At 42.9% G+C, this 17,461-nt stretch overlaps 1 protein-coding gene across 1 annotated transcript; it reads right to left on the bottom strand.

Moving 5' to 3' along the window:
• dnai1.2 (dynein, axonemal, intermediate chain 1, paralog 2) lies at positions 1-16,998 on the bottom strand. Its single transcript, XM_030375361.1, has 20 exons — positions 16,558-16,998; positions 16,355-16,402; positions 16,110-16,208; positions 15,679-15,759; positions 15,207-15,333; positions 14,727-14,806; positions 14,337-14,498; positions 13,898-13,957; positions 13,634-13,762; positions 13,390-13,474; positions 12,781-12,898; positions 12,648-12,691; positions 11,762-12,018; positions 10,970-11,059; positions 10,720-10,807; positions 9,514-9,593; positions 7,231-7,379; positions 5,053-5,152; positions 1,507-1,692; positions 1-289 (listed from the first exon to the last, which is right to left on the bottom strand). The coding sequence occupies exons 1-20, from the start codon at positions 16,588-16,590 to the stop codon at positions 188-190; spliced, it is 2,118 nt and encodes a 705-aa protein (XP_030231221.1). The 5' UTR covers positions 16,591-16,998; the 3' UTR covers positions 1-187.
• Positions 16,999-17,461: the final 463 nt, after the last annotated feature.

Consider the following 17,461-nt stretch of genomic DNA (forward strand, 5'->3'; position numbering starts at 1 on the left):
GATGATAAATGAACAATACCATTTTTTAATAAATATATTCTTTGCTCCCTTTTCCAAATCTTGTCTTTCTTTCTCTTTTCTTTGGAACACTTTGTTATTGATCCCTTCTTGGGCAACGAGTGGCCTCTCCCATGGGACTCTAGACTGTAATCCTGGTGGTCCTGGGTGGTGCCGGGTGGTCCTGGTTCTAAACTGAGTTGTAATCTGGCTCCCGCAGCAGACTCAGCAGCTTCTCCATCTTGGCCTCCTCCACTTCTGGACCCTTGGGCACCTCTTGACCCTTCTTCTCCTGCAGACACACACACACACACACACACACACACACACACACACACACACACACACACACACACACACACACACACACAGACACACAGACACACACACACACACACACACACACACACACACACAAAAAGACACATAGACACACAGAATGTCCGTTTTTGGTTTGGTTTGTTGAAAACATCGTTATCCTTGGATCATAGTGACGGAAAAAGCAAGAATGTGTGAAGAATGGAGTGTGTTGGTTTTCTCACCAAAGTAGGTCCCGTTGTTGAAGGAAGACGTTTTTTTTACCAATTAAAATAATCTTAAAATATTAAACAATATGGGCTTTAATAATCTGTAAGTTAAACACTGAACAGAGTTACACTTTAAAATAGTTGAATAATTAGTAGTATAATTAGTAGTACTTACAATGCAGTCTTTTTTACTTCATCGTTGTCCTGAATGAAGGATAAGTAGAAGTAGTACTTTTCCCTCATTCAGGAAAACTATGAAGCAAAAAGTATTGCATTTGTCTAAACCAACACAAATTAAAACAATAGAGACTGGAAAGCCTTTCTGTGAGTTATGATTCAGCTGTTCACTTGCTTTTTTCGACTGACCTTCGACCCTGGTTGCCCACAGTGACTACGCTACCCACCGTATTAACCACCACCATCATCAGTGGCAACGGAACACATGTTGATGACTCATCAACAACACGACAAAAGCTAAACGTGTCATTTTTTTCGTCATCGCCTCGCTTCGAATTTTATACAAGCCACTCGTGTTAGTCACAACGTGGCTGCGGACTCTCCACCCTGAATCAAACTTTAAATATCATGATAGTCTGGGAAGTTTGGAAACTGCCTTGACATCTTCCATGTTGAGAATGTGTGTTGACTCATTCAGTGCTTATGTTATTGAATTAAATGGCCATACATGGTCTATTCGCAGTCTGTTGGAGCAATTTTGTTTTTTTACTGTTCTTGAGAAAGGTGATTTAGCAATAAAAAGCCCACGTAATAGTAATCCCATATAAACCATGACCAACTACTGTTTCCACAGAAAAATGTCTCTTTCCAAGGTGTCATTGTCCCAAATACACAGATTGGCATTGTTTCCTTTGCGTTTAAAACATGTCTTCCTGTGTCTGAATTGCACATTATTGCCTGTGTATTCACCATAAGCATCCTTAACGCTGTCCTTGTAAGAGGACAGTATAAATCACAGTGTTACCTTGGGTTTCTTGCGGAGGTTTGGCGAGAGCTTGAAGCAGGTGACGTAGCCCCGGTCGTCTCCCACTACGATGATTGGATGGATGGGGTTGAACTCGATGTGTGTAAGCTTGGTCTTCTTCTTGGCCACCACGGGCTGCTGGCAGATGGCTTCATACTTGTTAATGCTCAGGTCGAAGACATGAACCTGAACCAAACAAGAACCCGCCCGCCATTAAAGACGGATAACAGGAGAGTGTGTTCGCTGGATGCAATGTTGGCAGGTTTGAGTCAACAGGTTTCTAATAATAATGTCTGCATTTAGGATTGATGTCACACTTCCTAAAATAAAGGAAACCAATTAACAATAAAAGTAAAAAAAAATACCATTGAACACCTGCAGAAAGACTATAAATGACAGATTTAGAGCATTTAAGACTTTTAAAGTGAAACCACTTTTTAATAGTGCTAGCTACTATGTTATCTTTCATTGCCTCACCTACCCTCTGTGACTGCTAGAGTATCCTGTCTCTCTTTTGGTTTTACCCTCTGTGAGTGAGATATCTCTCTCTGTCTCTCCCTCCCTCTGTGCAAGATGAGACTGTCCTGTCTCTCTCTCTGTCTCCCTCCCTCGAGACTGTCCTGTCTCTCTCTCTGTCTCCCTCCCTCTGTGACAGAGAGACTGTCCTGTCTTTCTCTCTGTCTCCCTCCCTCTGTGACAGAGAGACTGTCCTGTCTCTCTCTCTGTCTCCCTCCCTCTGTGACAGAGACTGTCCTGTCCCTCTCTCTGTCTCCCTCCCTCTGTGACAGAGAGACTGTCCTGTCTCTCTCTCTGTCTACCTCCCTCTGTGACAGAGAGAGAGACTGTCCTGTCTCTCTCTCTGTCTCCCTCCCTCTGTGACAGAGAGACTGTCCTGTCTCTCTCTCTGTCTCCCTCCCTCTGTGACAGAGAGACTGTCCTGTCTCTCTCTCTGTCTCCCTCCCTCTGTGACAGAGACTGTCCTGTCTCTCTCTCTGTCTCTCTCTCCCACTGTGAAAGAGAGAGTTTCCTGTTCAGCATTAAAGAGAGAGGCAGAGAAGAAAAGAGCACTGGCCTCGGCAGGGATGCGATGCTGACCATCTGGTGCAGAACGCGTGGTTCCACAGTGTGTGCGCGTATGTGTGTGCGTACGTGTCTCTGAATGCGTGTGCGTGTGTGATTTGGCAGTGCAAACAGGGAAGCTTCGCTGTTTCTTCCAGAAGGAACTGGATAAGAGGCATTCTGCTTTCAGTCTACGTATATTCAAGCAATCTGTCTTCAACAAACAAAACCCATATTTAGGTTCTACTTTGACTATAACGTAGGAAGCTGAGCAAAGTGCTCATTCACTTCATCATCAGAGTTCCTGCTAAGTTGTAAACACCGTGGACCAGTCTGCGTATGTTTGGGTATTTGTGTGTGTTAATGTGTTAATGGTACTCTATAGGCAGTACAGTGAGGTCACTGCAGTACTACATTCATTGATGATGGTCATTTAACTATCAGAGATGTGTCAAGGGACAGGGGGTCACTGAGGGTAGTGTGTGTGCATACACTGCTATGATCCCCTTTTTCAGTTTCATCCCCAGAACCTCAGCCATCCAAGTTGAAGCTATCACCCAATCCTCATCTCGATGTGCATGGGCAATTTGACAAACTATTTCAATCATCTCTCATCACACAAAGACACACACTCACTCTCTCACGCAGTGGCGTGTGTGTGTGTGTGTGTGTGTGTGTGTGTGTGTGTGTGTGTGTGTGTGTGTGTGTGTGTGTGTGTGTGTGTGTGTGTGAAACCAGGCAGTGAGGCAGCTGTGCAGACTGGGGCCAATAAAGATCATGAAGAACCTGATGCATGCTGAGTCACCATCATCACCACCAACACAGTGCTGAACCCCACACAGCTACAACAGCAACTTCACTGCAAAAAATGCAGTATTAGGGGGTTCGTCATTGTAGCGTTATGTGTCATATGCCTCTTCATATTTACATATGCAATAAGGTATGTTAATATTTGCCCTTTTTTCGTGACTGGCTGCACACCTTCAATAATTGAGTGCATACTTAGAATGAGCATTTACAATGCTTCCACTAGAATTCATGCACAAAGAGGTTGGGGCTAGGGAGAAAGCCTTGTAAGCATTTGTGGTTTTAGTTGAAGGATTTTTATCTCAACCCCTGAGACGTCTTTCAGGAGAAAAGAGACTTGGTGGTTTCATCTCTGAAGACTGTTTGTAATCCGGCTTCAGAAACATCGGAAGACATGAAGATAGGGAGAAAGGGGGGATAGAGATGGATAGCAACAGCGATAGATGGAGGGAGATGGGGAGAGAGAGAGAGAGAGAGAGAGAGAGAGAGAGAGAGAGAGAGAGAGAGAGAGAGAGAGAGAGAGAGAGAGAGACAAGCAGTAAGGAATGAACAAGTACCCACACGTATCTCTCAAATCACTGCCATAGGCTTCATTTCCTTCCTGTCATTTTCAATTGGCACACAGGCCAAGGCGAAAAGTCCCTGGACTTTGAAGGCGACTGACCGGCGGTGATTACGTCCGTAAAACAGATGGGGACAGCTGGCAGTCGTTCTGACAGAAATACACAAGGACAAACAAGCCAGCGCCCCCTCCAGCACACACACCACTCTTGTTTGGAATCAACATTGTCAGACATGGCTTGCTTACAAAGTGCACCGCTTCCTGAACCCACTCATCTAACCCAAGGCTGTTCTGAAAGATTCGTATTGTACAGCTGTGACAGGTTTACCACGGCTGAGTCAAGCATACTCCTCCATGGGTCTGATGAAAAGAGTCCTGCTCCTTCTGCTACCGCAGTGCTTCCGTCAAATACGATTCGTTGTAGCACAACAAGTTACTTACTAGCACAATGACTTCTAGCACTACCGCTTCTACTACAGCTGTAACTACTGCCTCAGATACTAGTCTATTTTTAGATACTGGCACAGACTGGGTGGTTTGTAGGTCAAGGTGAAGTTGAGGCATTAGCTGAGTTCTAAAGTTAGAATGAATAATTATTAATATCTTAAGTCTGATGGCAGACGAGTTTAAATGTTGGAGAAGGGGGCGGTTCATTGTTTCCCTTAAAATTTGTTTCGTCCAATCATTTGGTTGGAGGCGGATATCTGTTAGCGCGTAATTGGCTAAAAGCGGCAAAACACGGCATGCACTAGTAAACCCTTGCCAGTTGGAAGACAATCTATAACATTTCTATACGACACCACTGTTCAGTTCACCATTGTACCATCTCTGTCTAGACTGGCCACTCTAGAAATACTCTAGAGTGGTATCGCCGTAATGATAAAGGAAACAAATCGTAACTTTCAGGTTTTGGTTTCCGTCCCAGGCTCTTTGTGGTCTCCTCCCAGAAGATCTGATAGAAAATAGTAAGGCCGCTGGATGCTAGATCAGGGAGATATTATAAATGATTGGTGAAGTTTGGGAAATATATTGGAGGATGGTTGGAGCTTGAGACTATTGCAGTAGAAAGGTTTGGGTCAGGGATGTTGAGAATCGATTTCCTTATGGATGGATCTTACCTTGCCATCAGTGGTCACAGCTGCAAAGACCGTTGAGGAGTAAGGAGACCAGGCAACATCTCCAACTGCTGAGTTGAGGTCAAAGGTGAACATGGGAGTCCTGGAGATTAAAAACACACAAGGAGCACATCGTTAGCCTCATAGCATAATTGCCGAAGTCATATTTTAAATCTCATCTTGTATTTAGCAAAAAAAAATCCTAAATCAAATAACTGTCTTAAACAGATAGTGATTATTGAATGTAAAAAGCACCCTGATTAGCTGATGATATAGCCAATGTGGCGCAGTGTATCAGCAGCATCAAGAGAGAAGAGTTAGGTTAGATATCACAATTGGCCAAAATATGACTAAGGCAATTGTGCTATGAGGCGTAACGACATGGAAGTCTCCTTAAAGCATCAGAACCAAAGCTGAATGAACTGAAGATAAAACGTTCCTGTTGACTGTTTCCCCATGTATCCATATCTCTACACACTGCCATAAACTGCTTGTCTATTGTTCGAAAAGACACAAGAGAAAAACTAACATTGCGTATCAGCCTTTCAGCCTTTCCAATATGGTGCTTTGCAAAGCCCTTCAGTCAGGGAAAATCTGCACCACCAATGGCGAAAGCACTCAGATCAACTTTCCAAGGGATGATCATTTTCTGCTTGGGCGCGCATGCATCTTTTGAAAGCCCATATAAGAGAGAGTGACATATGTGAGAGTAGCTGTATCCAGCTTGCCAGTCTGTTTGGCTGTAAATGGAAGAAATGAAAATCAATCTGCTCAGTCCAGCGAGACTTTAAAACGTGTGGGTGAACATCCCCTGAATCACTGCCTTTTCTGTACTCCACTAAGGGGATTTGCACTCTCTCTTCATTTTGTTCTTGCCTCCCTTAATCTTTCCTGTATGTGTGGCACACCTTTTGCCTTGGGAATGTGGTCCATCCCCACCATACAAGCTGCGCTATTCAGCCACAGACATCAGAGCCGCCGTGTGGCCAGGCAGACAATACGCAAGCAAGGAAATCTGCACGCTGCAAACTGGTCCTTTGTGCTCGGACCGCCCTGCGATACAAGCCCTGCGATACAAGCCCTGCGATACAAGCCCTGCGATACAAGCCCTGCGAGGAAGATGAATGAGCGGATTTCCTTAAGCGCCTTTGAACCCTGTACTTACAGAGGTTCTTAAAATACTATTCACAGTCGGTGTGTGTGTCTTTGTGCCTTACTGTGAGGTAGAGAAAGGGAACGATAGGGAGAGATATACAAAAAAAACAAAAAAAAACAAACTAGAATTCATTACCTCGGGGAAGGATTTAAATCCAAGAATGGAGAAAGTTAGAAATGTTGCCTGTTTATAGAGCTGGCTATCATTATAAAATGTATTATGTTGTTTCTTAATCACTTCCCCGTACCAGTTAAAAAAAATGCATACTGTTTGGGGATGTTGGGTTTTACTTACAATTTAAAGTGAATTAGTTGGTTAACAAGGTTAAGTTGACATTATACAGTGTGATAGAAGTGCACTGGGAGCCTGACATATACAACAAATTATACATTTGGAAAAACATTTTCTGTGCCTGTACGTCTCCACCCTTGATTGGCTGTTAATCCAATCGGACCAAAGTTATGGAATGTGGAAGTGGATTAGCGTAAACCAAACAATGATGGCATGCATGGGGGTCAACCATGAGATATGATATGATGATCAGACTATAACAGTCCTTCAGTAAATATGCTTTCTGACGAGAGAACAGCACTGGAACAACTTCTCTACAGAACTGGTTATGGGAAGACTATTGACAAATGGTTTAATATTTCATCCTTGTCTGGCCGTGAGGCATGTGCTGTCAAGCGCTGTGAGTGGCCTAAAAGGCTCAATGAAAGCAGTGCACTCCATTAAGCATTTCATACTATTTTACACTCTGATCCATTCAACATCCAACTTTTAGAAAGAAGTGGTGTGCAGGGAATAGCGATTCAATAAATTATATTTACTGACACTATAAATAGAAGCGATCCAACAGTACACATGGCAAGAAATGGCAGCATTTCTTTAGTATCCTACATATTTTACATAGCTGAGGCCCCTCCAAAAACTCTGATGAAAATATATTATGGAGTTATGGTGTTCATGCCTGTGATTCAACTTTTGCACTTCCAAATAGTCTATTATCCAATAGTGGTCCTCACCTGATGGTATGGTCCCAGATCTTGACGGTCCAGTCGGAGCTGCAGGACAAGAACACCTTGGGGTGGAACTGGTTCCACTTGACGGCGTCCACCGCCATGTTGTGGGCCTGGTAGGTCTCCAGGAACTGGCTGGAGTAGGCCTTGGAGCACTGGAGGACACAGAGGTCAGAGCAGCTCATCTAGCAGAAACATCAACTTCATAGGAATAGGAATACAGGGTGTTTGTGTGTGTATGCATGTGTATGCCTGGGTTTGCGTGTGTCTTTGTGTGTGTGTGTTGAAAGGGTACTAAAGGTACTGCTCACAAGCTCCTGAATCAAAAGTACTGTATCTGAAAAAAGTGGTTTTGGATAAAAGCTGTCTGCCCAATGATCAAATAGTCTAAGCCAGAACACACATTCATGTGGAAGGGAGAGCTTTCTGTTCACTGCCAGGAAAATGTGTGACCGTGTTGACGAATCTATAAAAAATATGGTCCCAGATCTAGAAAAGATTTATGTTAAATTATAAAAAATAAATAATGCATCACAAGCAGGAAAGAACCAAAGACAAATCGAGTATAAGCCAGTATAAGTATAAGCCCTAACCTCCTTAGTAGGACATACAGATTTTGCCTTTGAACAGATAAATCCCCTTCTCGAGCTTTGCTTCGCCGTTGTCGTGATCTGCCTGTGTTTGGTGCGGAGGCCGCGGTGCGACAGGGACAGCAGGTGTTCATTACCGGAGACCCAGACAACAAATCCAGATTTGGCTGGCATTTTTTGAGATTTTTAGTCCGGCCGCGGCAGCGGTGGCGGCGCGGCGGTGACGGCTACAGATTTAGATTGAGGAGATAAATCTGCTGAGCTGTCCACAAGCAAATAGCTTTTCAGCCTGCGGGGACAGGTGTTTCTCTCCCAAGCCGCTGACGGACCGGGGATATTAGCCCTGGGGCACTTTGACACTTTCCTTGCGGCGTCTCCTAGCCACCAACAGCTGCTATGGTCCCCAAAGATAACGCCACAAAGCAGCTGGGCGGCCTGACGTACGCACAGAGGCATTGATCTCTCACTGTGTGTATGTCTCTCTCGGTCTGTGTGTGTGTGTGTGTGTGTGTGTGTGTGTGTGTGTGTGTGTGTGTGTGTGTGTGTGTGTGTGTGTGTGTGTGTGTGTGTCTATGTTTGTATACCTCGACTAGACAATTAAGACATGGCTTCCCTTATCTCTTGTAGATGATGTCCAATCATTTAGATATGGCCCTGGGCCATCCAAAGAGCTCTTATCCACAGTTAGGTTGAGGTGAATAATAAACGTATTTTCATGGCTAAAAGCACACAAGGATAAATGTACACCTGCCCCCAGGCAATGGCAGATACATTTTAACATTTGGCCGGTAAAAAGGTCAGGGTTACATATTCATGGTGCATGCTCGTGTACTGGAATATATACAATATATCTTTTTTTATTCAATTATGTAGCTATTTTATGTATAATAACGTTAAGCCCATACCACTAAGGCACTGGCGACTTTCTAAAGTGACTTTAACGATCCATAGTAAAATATGAATTTGTCTCCATTGAGAATATAAAGAGCAGAGTGTGATCGAAGAGAGAGAGAGAGAGAGTGGGATTGAAGAGAGTGAGAAAGTGAGAGAGAGAGAGAAAGAGAGAGAGAGAGAGAGAGAGAGAGAGAGAGAGAGAGAGAGAGAGAGAGAGAGAGAGAGAGAGAGAGAGAGAGAGAGTGGGATCGAATAGAGTGAGAAAGTGAGAGAGAAAGAGAGAGAGAGAGAGAGAGAGAGAGAGAGAGAGAGAGAGAGAGAGAGAGAGAGAGAGAGAGAGAGAGAGACACACACACACAATCACAAAACACACACACAGCTTCTTCTGCACTTCACTGCACACAAAATGAGCTTCCATTTTTCAAAAGCACACTGCAGGAAGACAGCAGAAAGTTTTTGCGATGATCCCGATCTCCTTTAGGGGTAGTGGGCGAGGGACAACTTAATTTGAGGCTAACCCTCTGATGGCTGAAGCAGCAACATTGTGAAAAAGAGTTTAGACAAACTGTGGACTCGACAAAACCTAATGCCATTACTATGGTGCTTCAGCATACTTTGAGACTAGGAGCTATGGAATATGAGAAATAACCAAGGATAGCTACCTCATCCTAAAAGGCCATGGCAGAATAGCAAGAAGGGATTTAAGATAGTTGGCAGTATTGTGCTCTTGGTGCCCTTGCCTAGCATCACAGCACATTGTTACTAATCCTCTCATAGGGATGAGAGAAGCCTGGCGGCCACTCACCTTGTGGATTTTCCCTTCCTCAGTACCGACCAAGAAAAGAAAGTCAATCTTCGGATGGAAGTCAAAGGAGGTACCGCACGCTGTGAAACACATGTTAAACACATTGTTGACTTACATACAGATTGGAATTGATTGCCAGTAGGGCAATATCTGTCTTGTTCAGAGTGTGGTGTGAAGCTGGCACATGTTGGTTCCACTAACACCCAAGGCGATACTCAGATGTTGTTTGCCACATGGGTGGGTAACATATGGCACACAGCATAATGTCTAATCAATAACAATAAGCCACATGCCACTCAAATGTGGATATTGTTTTAGGGACCATAGATTTTTGTATTCTTATGAGGTTTCCTTTCTTAACTACATCATTATGCGTGAGGAAAAGAATGTACAACGAAAATGTGTGCTTACCAGCACTGAGGTAGATTACCTACCTCTAACGGGACCGCCCGGAGTGGTTTATTCCACTTATACCACTGTTACCAAAAACAATATCTATTAGGTGCCTTCATCTATAATGTTATTGGTTTTTTATCGCCCTAATCAGCTGAAATTAAAATATACCTCCGCGGGGAAGTCATCATAATGTTTTTTTCATTTTGCAACATCTGGTCGATAGTTGTATTTCACAGTTTATTTATTTATTTATATATGAATAAAGTCGTTTTATGAAAAGCTTCGGAAAAGAAAGAAGCTTAGGAAAAGCTTCTTTAGCCAATATAGTTATAAAAATAATAAAGGTCAAAGAAAAGAGGATACCCCTCTGTTGTTGGAACATTTCTAGCAGTATATTAAATACTTGAGTTCCCATCCCGTACCTATTTTCTACCAGCGAAGCTCTAGCATATAGAGTGCTTACACAACAGATTAGTGCCACTATCTGATGGAGCATCGGGCATGCTTACGCCACTAGCCTCTCCACCTCTGGCTGCTATCTAATTGCCATTGATGGATCATGTTCCAGATATTAATGTGGTTTCAGTGTTGGCCTGGGATGCCTCCATTACTTGGAATAATAACAATAATAGGAGACTCTTTCCTGGAATAAACTGAGTTGTATTAGTTTTCACTTCGTTCTCACTTCGTCCCATTTAAGACCTTTAACCATAGTAATCCATAAGGTGTAATGCAGGCCAAAACTAGGAAGCACTAAAGAAGCCTGCGCCGTTGGAGTCAATATGGAGGGCGTCCGAGGTGTGAACTTACCCACGCTCGGCTGCTCCACCACCTCAAGGCACTCGGGAAGGGCCCCCTCCAAGGAGAGCTTAATGACGTCGCTGAACACCAGCTCGTTCTGCAGGCACATGGACACATCTCAACCCGTGCTCAAACACACACACACAGACACACACGCCGGTAAGCAAACACACCTTCTTGATGATCACTGATCAGAAGGTGCGACAGATGAAGTCGCATGAGACAAGTCAAAGCAGATGGACGTGTGCGCCTGGTTAACCTTGATCAGGGTCCAGGACACCACTCGTCCATCGGATGAAATGGAGTAGAAGTTGTGGTTGTTGTCCATGTCGTCGTTCTGCCAGCGTACCTGTTAGGAAACAACAACAGACAACAAACTATTTAAATCATGAAATATGATCGCTTGGTGATCTGTCAATGAATATCTGATAGCTGTGAGTATTTTTTTCTAATTCTTTCTCTCTTTATATGTCAACTTTTATTCAATGTTGGCCATCGTCCTTTAAGTAGGTGCCAATGCTTTGTCTGTCTAATCATGCAGCACATCTGGAAAATCATTGACAATTTTTCGCATTTTGAATCGGTACAGCATAAAACCAAAATGTAACAGAAAAAAGCCCTTTAGTAAAATTAGGGACGTTTATAGTTGATAGATGACATGTTCATAGACGGCTGTCAACAAGCAAAAAAAACAACGCTTCAGATGTCTATATTTTATAAGGATGTTTACGCTGGCAGTTTTCAACAGCATACTGCATAAGATTGACTATGAATGAATCATTCCGGGCGGTGGGTGGTATGTAAATTGTGTGAGAAATGACAGTGATGTCAGCAAGCTTAAACAACACCATCAATCTCCTGCAATCTGGTTAACACACACACAAACAGACAGACAGACCCACACATACACGTGCATACACACAAAAACACATACAATCATGCTCACACAAATATACACACACACACACACACACACACACACACACATGACATGCTCACACACACACCCACACATACACACACTATACAGAGGATCCTCCCTTCTCCTCACCTGCCAGACAGGGTCAGTGTGTTTTCCCGCCTTGGCGGTGCTCTTGAACGCGGGCTGGGCTGCTCCTCCCTCCTCCGCCTTCAGGTCGAAGACGGCGACGCAGCCGTCGTAGAAGCCCACCGCCACCAGGTGAGACAGGCGGTCGTGGATGTGGAGGCACATGATGCCGCTGCTGGTGGGATAGACGAACTCGGGGCAGGTAGAGTTCTTCAGGGTGTAGAGCAGGAGCATGCCGTGCCCCTGCTTACTGAAGTCGTCTGGTGGGAGGGAGGATAGAGGAGAGAGGAGAGAGGAGAGAGGAGAGAGGAGAGAAGAGAGAGGTGAGGGGACAGGGGACAGGGGAGAGGGGACAGGGGAGAGAGTAGAGGAGAGAGGAGAAGAGAGGAAAGAGGAGAGGAGAGGGGAGAGAGGAGTGGAGAGAGTACAGAGGACAGAGGAGAGAGGAGAGGGGAGAGGAGAGAGGAGAGAGGACAGGGGCGAGAGGAGAGGAGAGAGGAGAGAGAAGAGAGGAGAGAGGAGAGAGGAGAGAGGGGAGAGGAGAGAGGAGAGAGGAGAGAGGAGAGGGGAGAGAGGAGAAGAGCGGACACAGGCAAGAGGAAAGAGGAGTGAGGACAGAGGATAGGAGAGAGGAATGATAAGAGAGGAGAGAGAAGAGAGGAGGGAGAAGAAGTGTGACCAGGAAAATATAATATAATATACAGAGACAGGTGAGCAGATGATGATGATCATGATGATTATTATTATTATTATTATTATTAGTAGTAGTAGTAGTAGTAGTAGTATTATAATTATGGTATTCCATGTGGGTCAAAACTGTGTTGCAGTTGCAAAGAATTAGAAACATTCCCCCCCAGAAACAAGATGTCTGACCCTGAATGTAACTCACATGATCCCATTCCTACTGCAAACAGGTCCTGGTAACTCTTGTTCCTATTGACCACAAGCCTCCCATTAATGACTGTGAATCAATTATCTGACGTGTTCAACTAGGAACAGTTGTATAAATCATGAGAACTGACCAGCAGAGGGCAGTAACAGAGAGCCTTTTTGCTTTGTCATACTGGAACTTCCACAGAGGAAGAAGGGTTCCCTCCTGCTCTCTGAATTCATCAGAGGCATCCTCAAAATACTTGAAGTCTGAAACGGATAAGAAGGACAAAGACGAATTGAAAACAAATGAAAGAAAGACATGAGACAAAAGAAATTATAGAAAATATATGCATTCTGCTTGATGAATGACAGCAAAAGGATACCTTTTGCTAGGGCTGGGCGATTAATCGAATTTCGATCTCGATTTCGATTTTAGCGTCAAACGATCACAAAACTAATACAATCGAGTTTTTTATATATTTATGTGTACAGATATTTTATTAAATGTTTTTATAGAAACTGCAGAACAGCTGGATACATATCTGTTTTTATTTTTGACCATTTTTATTTTTGACAATTTTGTGTATTTTTTAAGTCGAAATTTCCAAGTTCTCGGTTACAAAGTGTTTTTTGGGAGAGACATGCTGAATAAATACATCATGTTTTCAAAGTCAAATATAATCGTTTGAATAATCGTGATTTCAAAATTGACCAAAATAATCGTGATTATGATTTTTCCCATAATCGAGCAGTCCTACCTTGTGCAATGTCATCAAAAGTGTTTTGGTTGACCATCCGTTCAAAGATCTTGACCACTTTTACCACCTTCGTGACATCATCACTCTATGGAGAGAATGTTTTTTTAATAAAGGTTAAAAGAAAAATCTATTTTGGATTATAAAATGCACAACATAAAACAAAAAATCCCTTTCCACAACAGTATGTTCTGCATTCCGAAGAAAATCCAGGTGGACCCACCATGAGACACAGCAGATGATTTACCTGAGTCTCCGTGACCATCTTATTCTTCTTCAGTTTGTCCTCCTCTTTTTTAGCTGAAAAGGTTTTCTGTTTGTCCTTGTTTTTCTCTTGCTTCTCCAACTCTTCCAGGTATGCATCGTATATCACCCACTACACACAGGTTAAAAGACACCCTTTAATGCCTCGTAATTAACTCATACAACCTTGTCCATAGAGGTACGGAATTTGGAAGAAAAACAGGCAAACTACTTCACATGAGTGGACGTTATGTTTTATAACCGTTACCTGATTGGCCGTAGCGGAGAAGTTACATCGCGGAGGAGGCTCCGTCTGGCAACTTCTTTCCTATTGGTGATTGATAAAAAGATTGGTGAATAGAACATCGGGTCATTTAAATGTTTATAGAGGAATGTTAAAGCTTTGCATAATCCTATACATGTGACGACTTGTGATCACTTTAAGGAGCAAGACAGCCTACTAGGGACAGGAAAGTACTGTATGTGGTAATAGGGCGTGGGTTTGACTCCGAGCCTAAGGGTCTGGGGTCAAACCCCAATGCCCAACCGTTCACCTGAAGAGGCTGCTTTACGCGAACAGCTTATCATGACATGTATCTCATGTATCAGATTGTTTATCTATGACACAATTCTCATTTATAAATACATGCTGTCATGTAAGCTTTCTGTTGTGAGTGTGCCACTATTGGGGTTACACCGTTTCTTACCCTCAGAGGGTTGTTCAGGGTCTGGGACGCCCGCTCGCTGAAGTTGAACTGGTTAGTGACCTTCTGCTCCTTCTTGCCTATCTGGGCTTCTACGCTGTCAGGCCTCTCCTCCTCTCCCAACACCTCTGCTTCTTCTGCGTCCTCCGCAGCCGCGGCGTCTACCTGGGTTAACACACAGGGAAGATCTCAGACAGTGGCACACAGACCGTTCCTTATCTTCCTTCCATTAAATGGTTAAATAATTATCTTTGAATCAAAGTGTCGATGTTTGATGCCGTCGGTTTGGAAACCCCAGTTAATATTCTGCTTGCATTGTATTCTAATTTGAATATACCCTCAAATTGTGGGTACCATTTAGGTGAGTTAATAAAGTTGGGATTCAAAACTCACAATTTCCGAAGTCTCCTCGATTACGGGATTCTCTGGGATCTCCTCGTCCGGCTCTGCTTCAGCCTCGGCTGCAGGTTTCTCTGGAAACAATTTAAATGTCCTTTGTTTGAAAGTATTGAAGCAGTTTCGTTTATTTATTTGTATGATTGGTATGTTTTAGGACTGGATGTGTCTTTGCAAAAGGACAATAGTGTCACTCTGTGGCTAGAATCTTGTATTACACCAGAAAACCAAACAGTATTTGGTAAGCGCTGGTTTTAGTAAATGTTGGCAGAGCAGAAACTCCAACTGAATGCAACATGTTACAAAAATTAAATATAAATAAAATATGATTTTCAATTATAAATACATAAAAATTTAACAATTAAGATTTTCCTATTCCGTTTGTATAATTGTGTAGATAGCCTACTCAGTAAGCATAGGCGGACAGCAATGGCTCCTAGAGTATAAAACATGAATGAAACCAATCCCAGTGTTTACCGTCTGTCTGGTCCTGTCTGGCCCTCTGTCGTCGGGCCTCTTCAGAGTCAACATGTATTAGGTTGCCCTCCAGGACGAAGTGAACTGCCATCTGATCCACACTACTGATGGGCTTGTACGAGCGCTCCTACATTAACAAAACAAGCCACAAATGTAGGAATAGAGAACTAATAGAGATTCGTGGTCAAAAGAAAAAAAAGTAATTATTATAATGTTGAATTTCTTTGAGGTATAGTCAGAGTTACAGGATATATCAACAGTCATTTTTTATAAAAGCATATGCTAGCCTTATATGAATTGTTTTCAAAGCCAAGGTGGAAAGAATTGTGTTCCTTACTGAGACAGTAAGGAAGAGTAAGAGGAATCAACGTGTGACTTAGCTTAAGCACTACTGTTGTAATACATATCTAATTTCATATCTTGCATATCATTATAAATGTTGAAGCCTATATGAAGCCTCAGAGGTCGTTACCTTAAAGCTGTATCGCGCGATGTTCTGAGGTGCATGAGGGTTATTTGCAGTCAAGATCTTAGTGAATTCCTCTTTCAGCTCCTATTCCAGCCATGTTGGAAAAACGTAGGACATTAAGAATGAAGAATAAGACAAAGTGAAAAGGATTGGGAAATAATTTAAAAGAAGTAGCCACAACACTTTCAGCACTTGTTTATAGAATGACTAATAACCGATTAACAAGTAACAATGTACATTTTAGTGTGAACAAGTGTCCTTGTAAATAAATATTGAATACAATTAAATTAATAAATGTTCAGTTGCAATCAATCCACCGGAAAAATATAACAAATATTTTAAAATAAATAAATTATACTTTGAATAAATTAAGAGGGTTGTTTGTTCATTTTTGTGAAAAATCAGTCAACATCCCCTGGGAAACTTGTCCTCACCTCCTCAGTGAGCTCCAGCTGGTCTGGGGGCTTAATCAAAGCTTTTCCTTGGGCCCACTCGTCCCATCCATCCCCCTGATCCACCCCTTCCTCTTCATCCTGTCAAATGAAGAAGAGTTTCACCGATGAGTGTGGGAACATAGGTTTTCTCTGTAAGTCGGTGTCCTTGACCTTGCAGACATTTAGCAGTCTAGAAGTAGCTAGAGCTCGAAATATGATGGCTCAGTTACTTTGTTGTGACTCACCTTTTTCTTGCTGGCAGGTTTAGCAACCTTTAGGCCTGCACCTGGGGGCTTTTGCAATTGGACAAAATGATGTTACACGAATAGGGAATAGAACAATTTTTGTTTAAATATATATATATATATCCATCATTTTTTTTCCACATCTTTTATTCAGTCCACAACGGTTAGCAACGTTTTTTATTTATTTATTGACCGTAACTTACCTTCTTGGACTTCACAGTTGTTGGCACGGGCATGGTGTTGAATTATAAAGAAACAATTATGCTTCGGCCTATCAATACTGCATACAAATACTGGGAAGAAAAAGTTTCGAGGGGATTCACTTCGAAAGTATCGACGAGCTCTTCTCCAGCAGAGTGTGTACAACCGTAACCATGTCGACCAGCTTCATGGCGCGGTCCTCTGACCACGGGACGCCTGGAACGGGATCCTCTAAATTAGCGTTACTGGCGATAGAGAGGGCGGGATTTTGAGGTCCATAGGCTTAGGGCAGGGGTTCAGGACGAGATGCAAGAGAGGAAGAGTTCTGATCGAGGGATCCTCCTTTTCGTGCCATGTTTCGTATATTGCTCTATCAATTGCTCGTCAGAGCTCCATATTTATTTTACCTTGTCGTTGTTATTCTTGTCGCGTCCCCATCTTTCTCGCTCCGGGGCTGTTAACTGGCGTAAACAATTCATAGGAAGTTAAGTACCGGAAATTGCATTTTGGTATACGGGGATAACGCTACAACACAGGATCCTCTCTCAGCCTAACTAAAACATGACGCAGTACCACTATGCAGTGGCACCCGAATTTAGTATTTCTTCCATACTGTAGTACTTCTAAATTTATGGATGAATGAATAAGTAATTTTTTTTCGTGTCGTTTTCATAGACCACTATTTAATACATGGAAATGATTCCCTAAAAACACGTAGTACAACAATTCCCGTGAATGTACACACAATAATTACAGACTCAAAGGAAATTTGTTATTCCACACTCAAGCCAAACGCATTTGCCTGAATTTATTAACATAATCATGCCCTTTGTTGTCCCCCCTCCGCTCCACCGCTGCTATTTCTCTAGAATATGATCTCCTCTGTGATTGGACACATCTATATTC

The sequence above is a fragment of the Gadus morhua genome, chromosome 13, assembly GCF_902167405.1.
Source record: "Gadus morhua chromosome 13, gadMor3.0, whole genome shotgun sequence".
Taxonomy (NCBI): Eukaryota; Metazoa; Chordata; class Actinopteri; order Gadiformes; family Gadidae; genus Gadus; species Gadus morhua.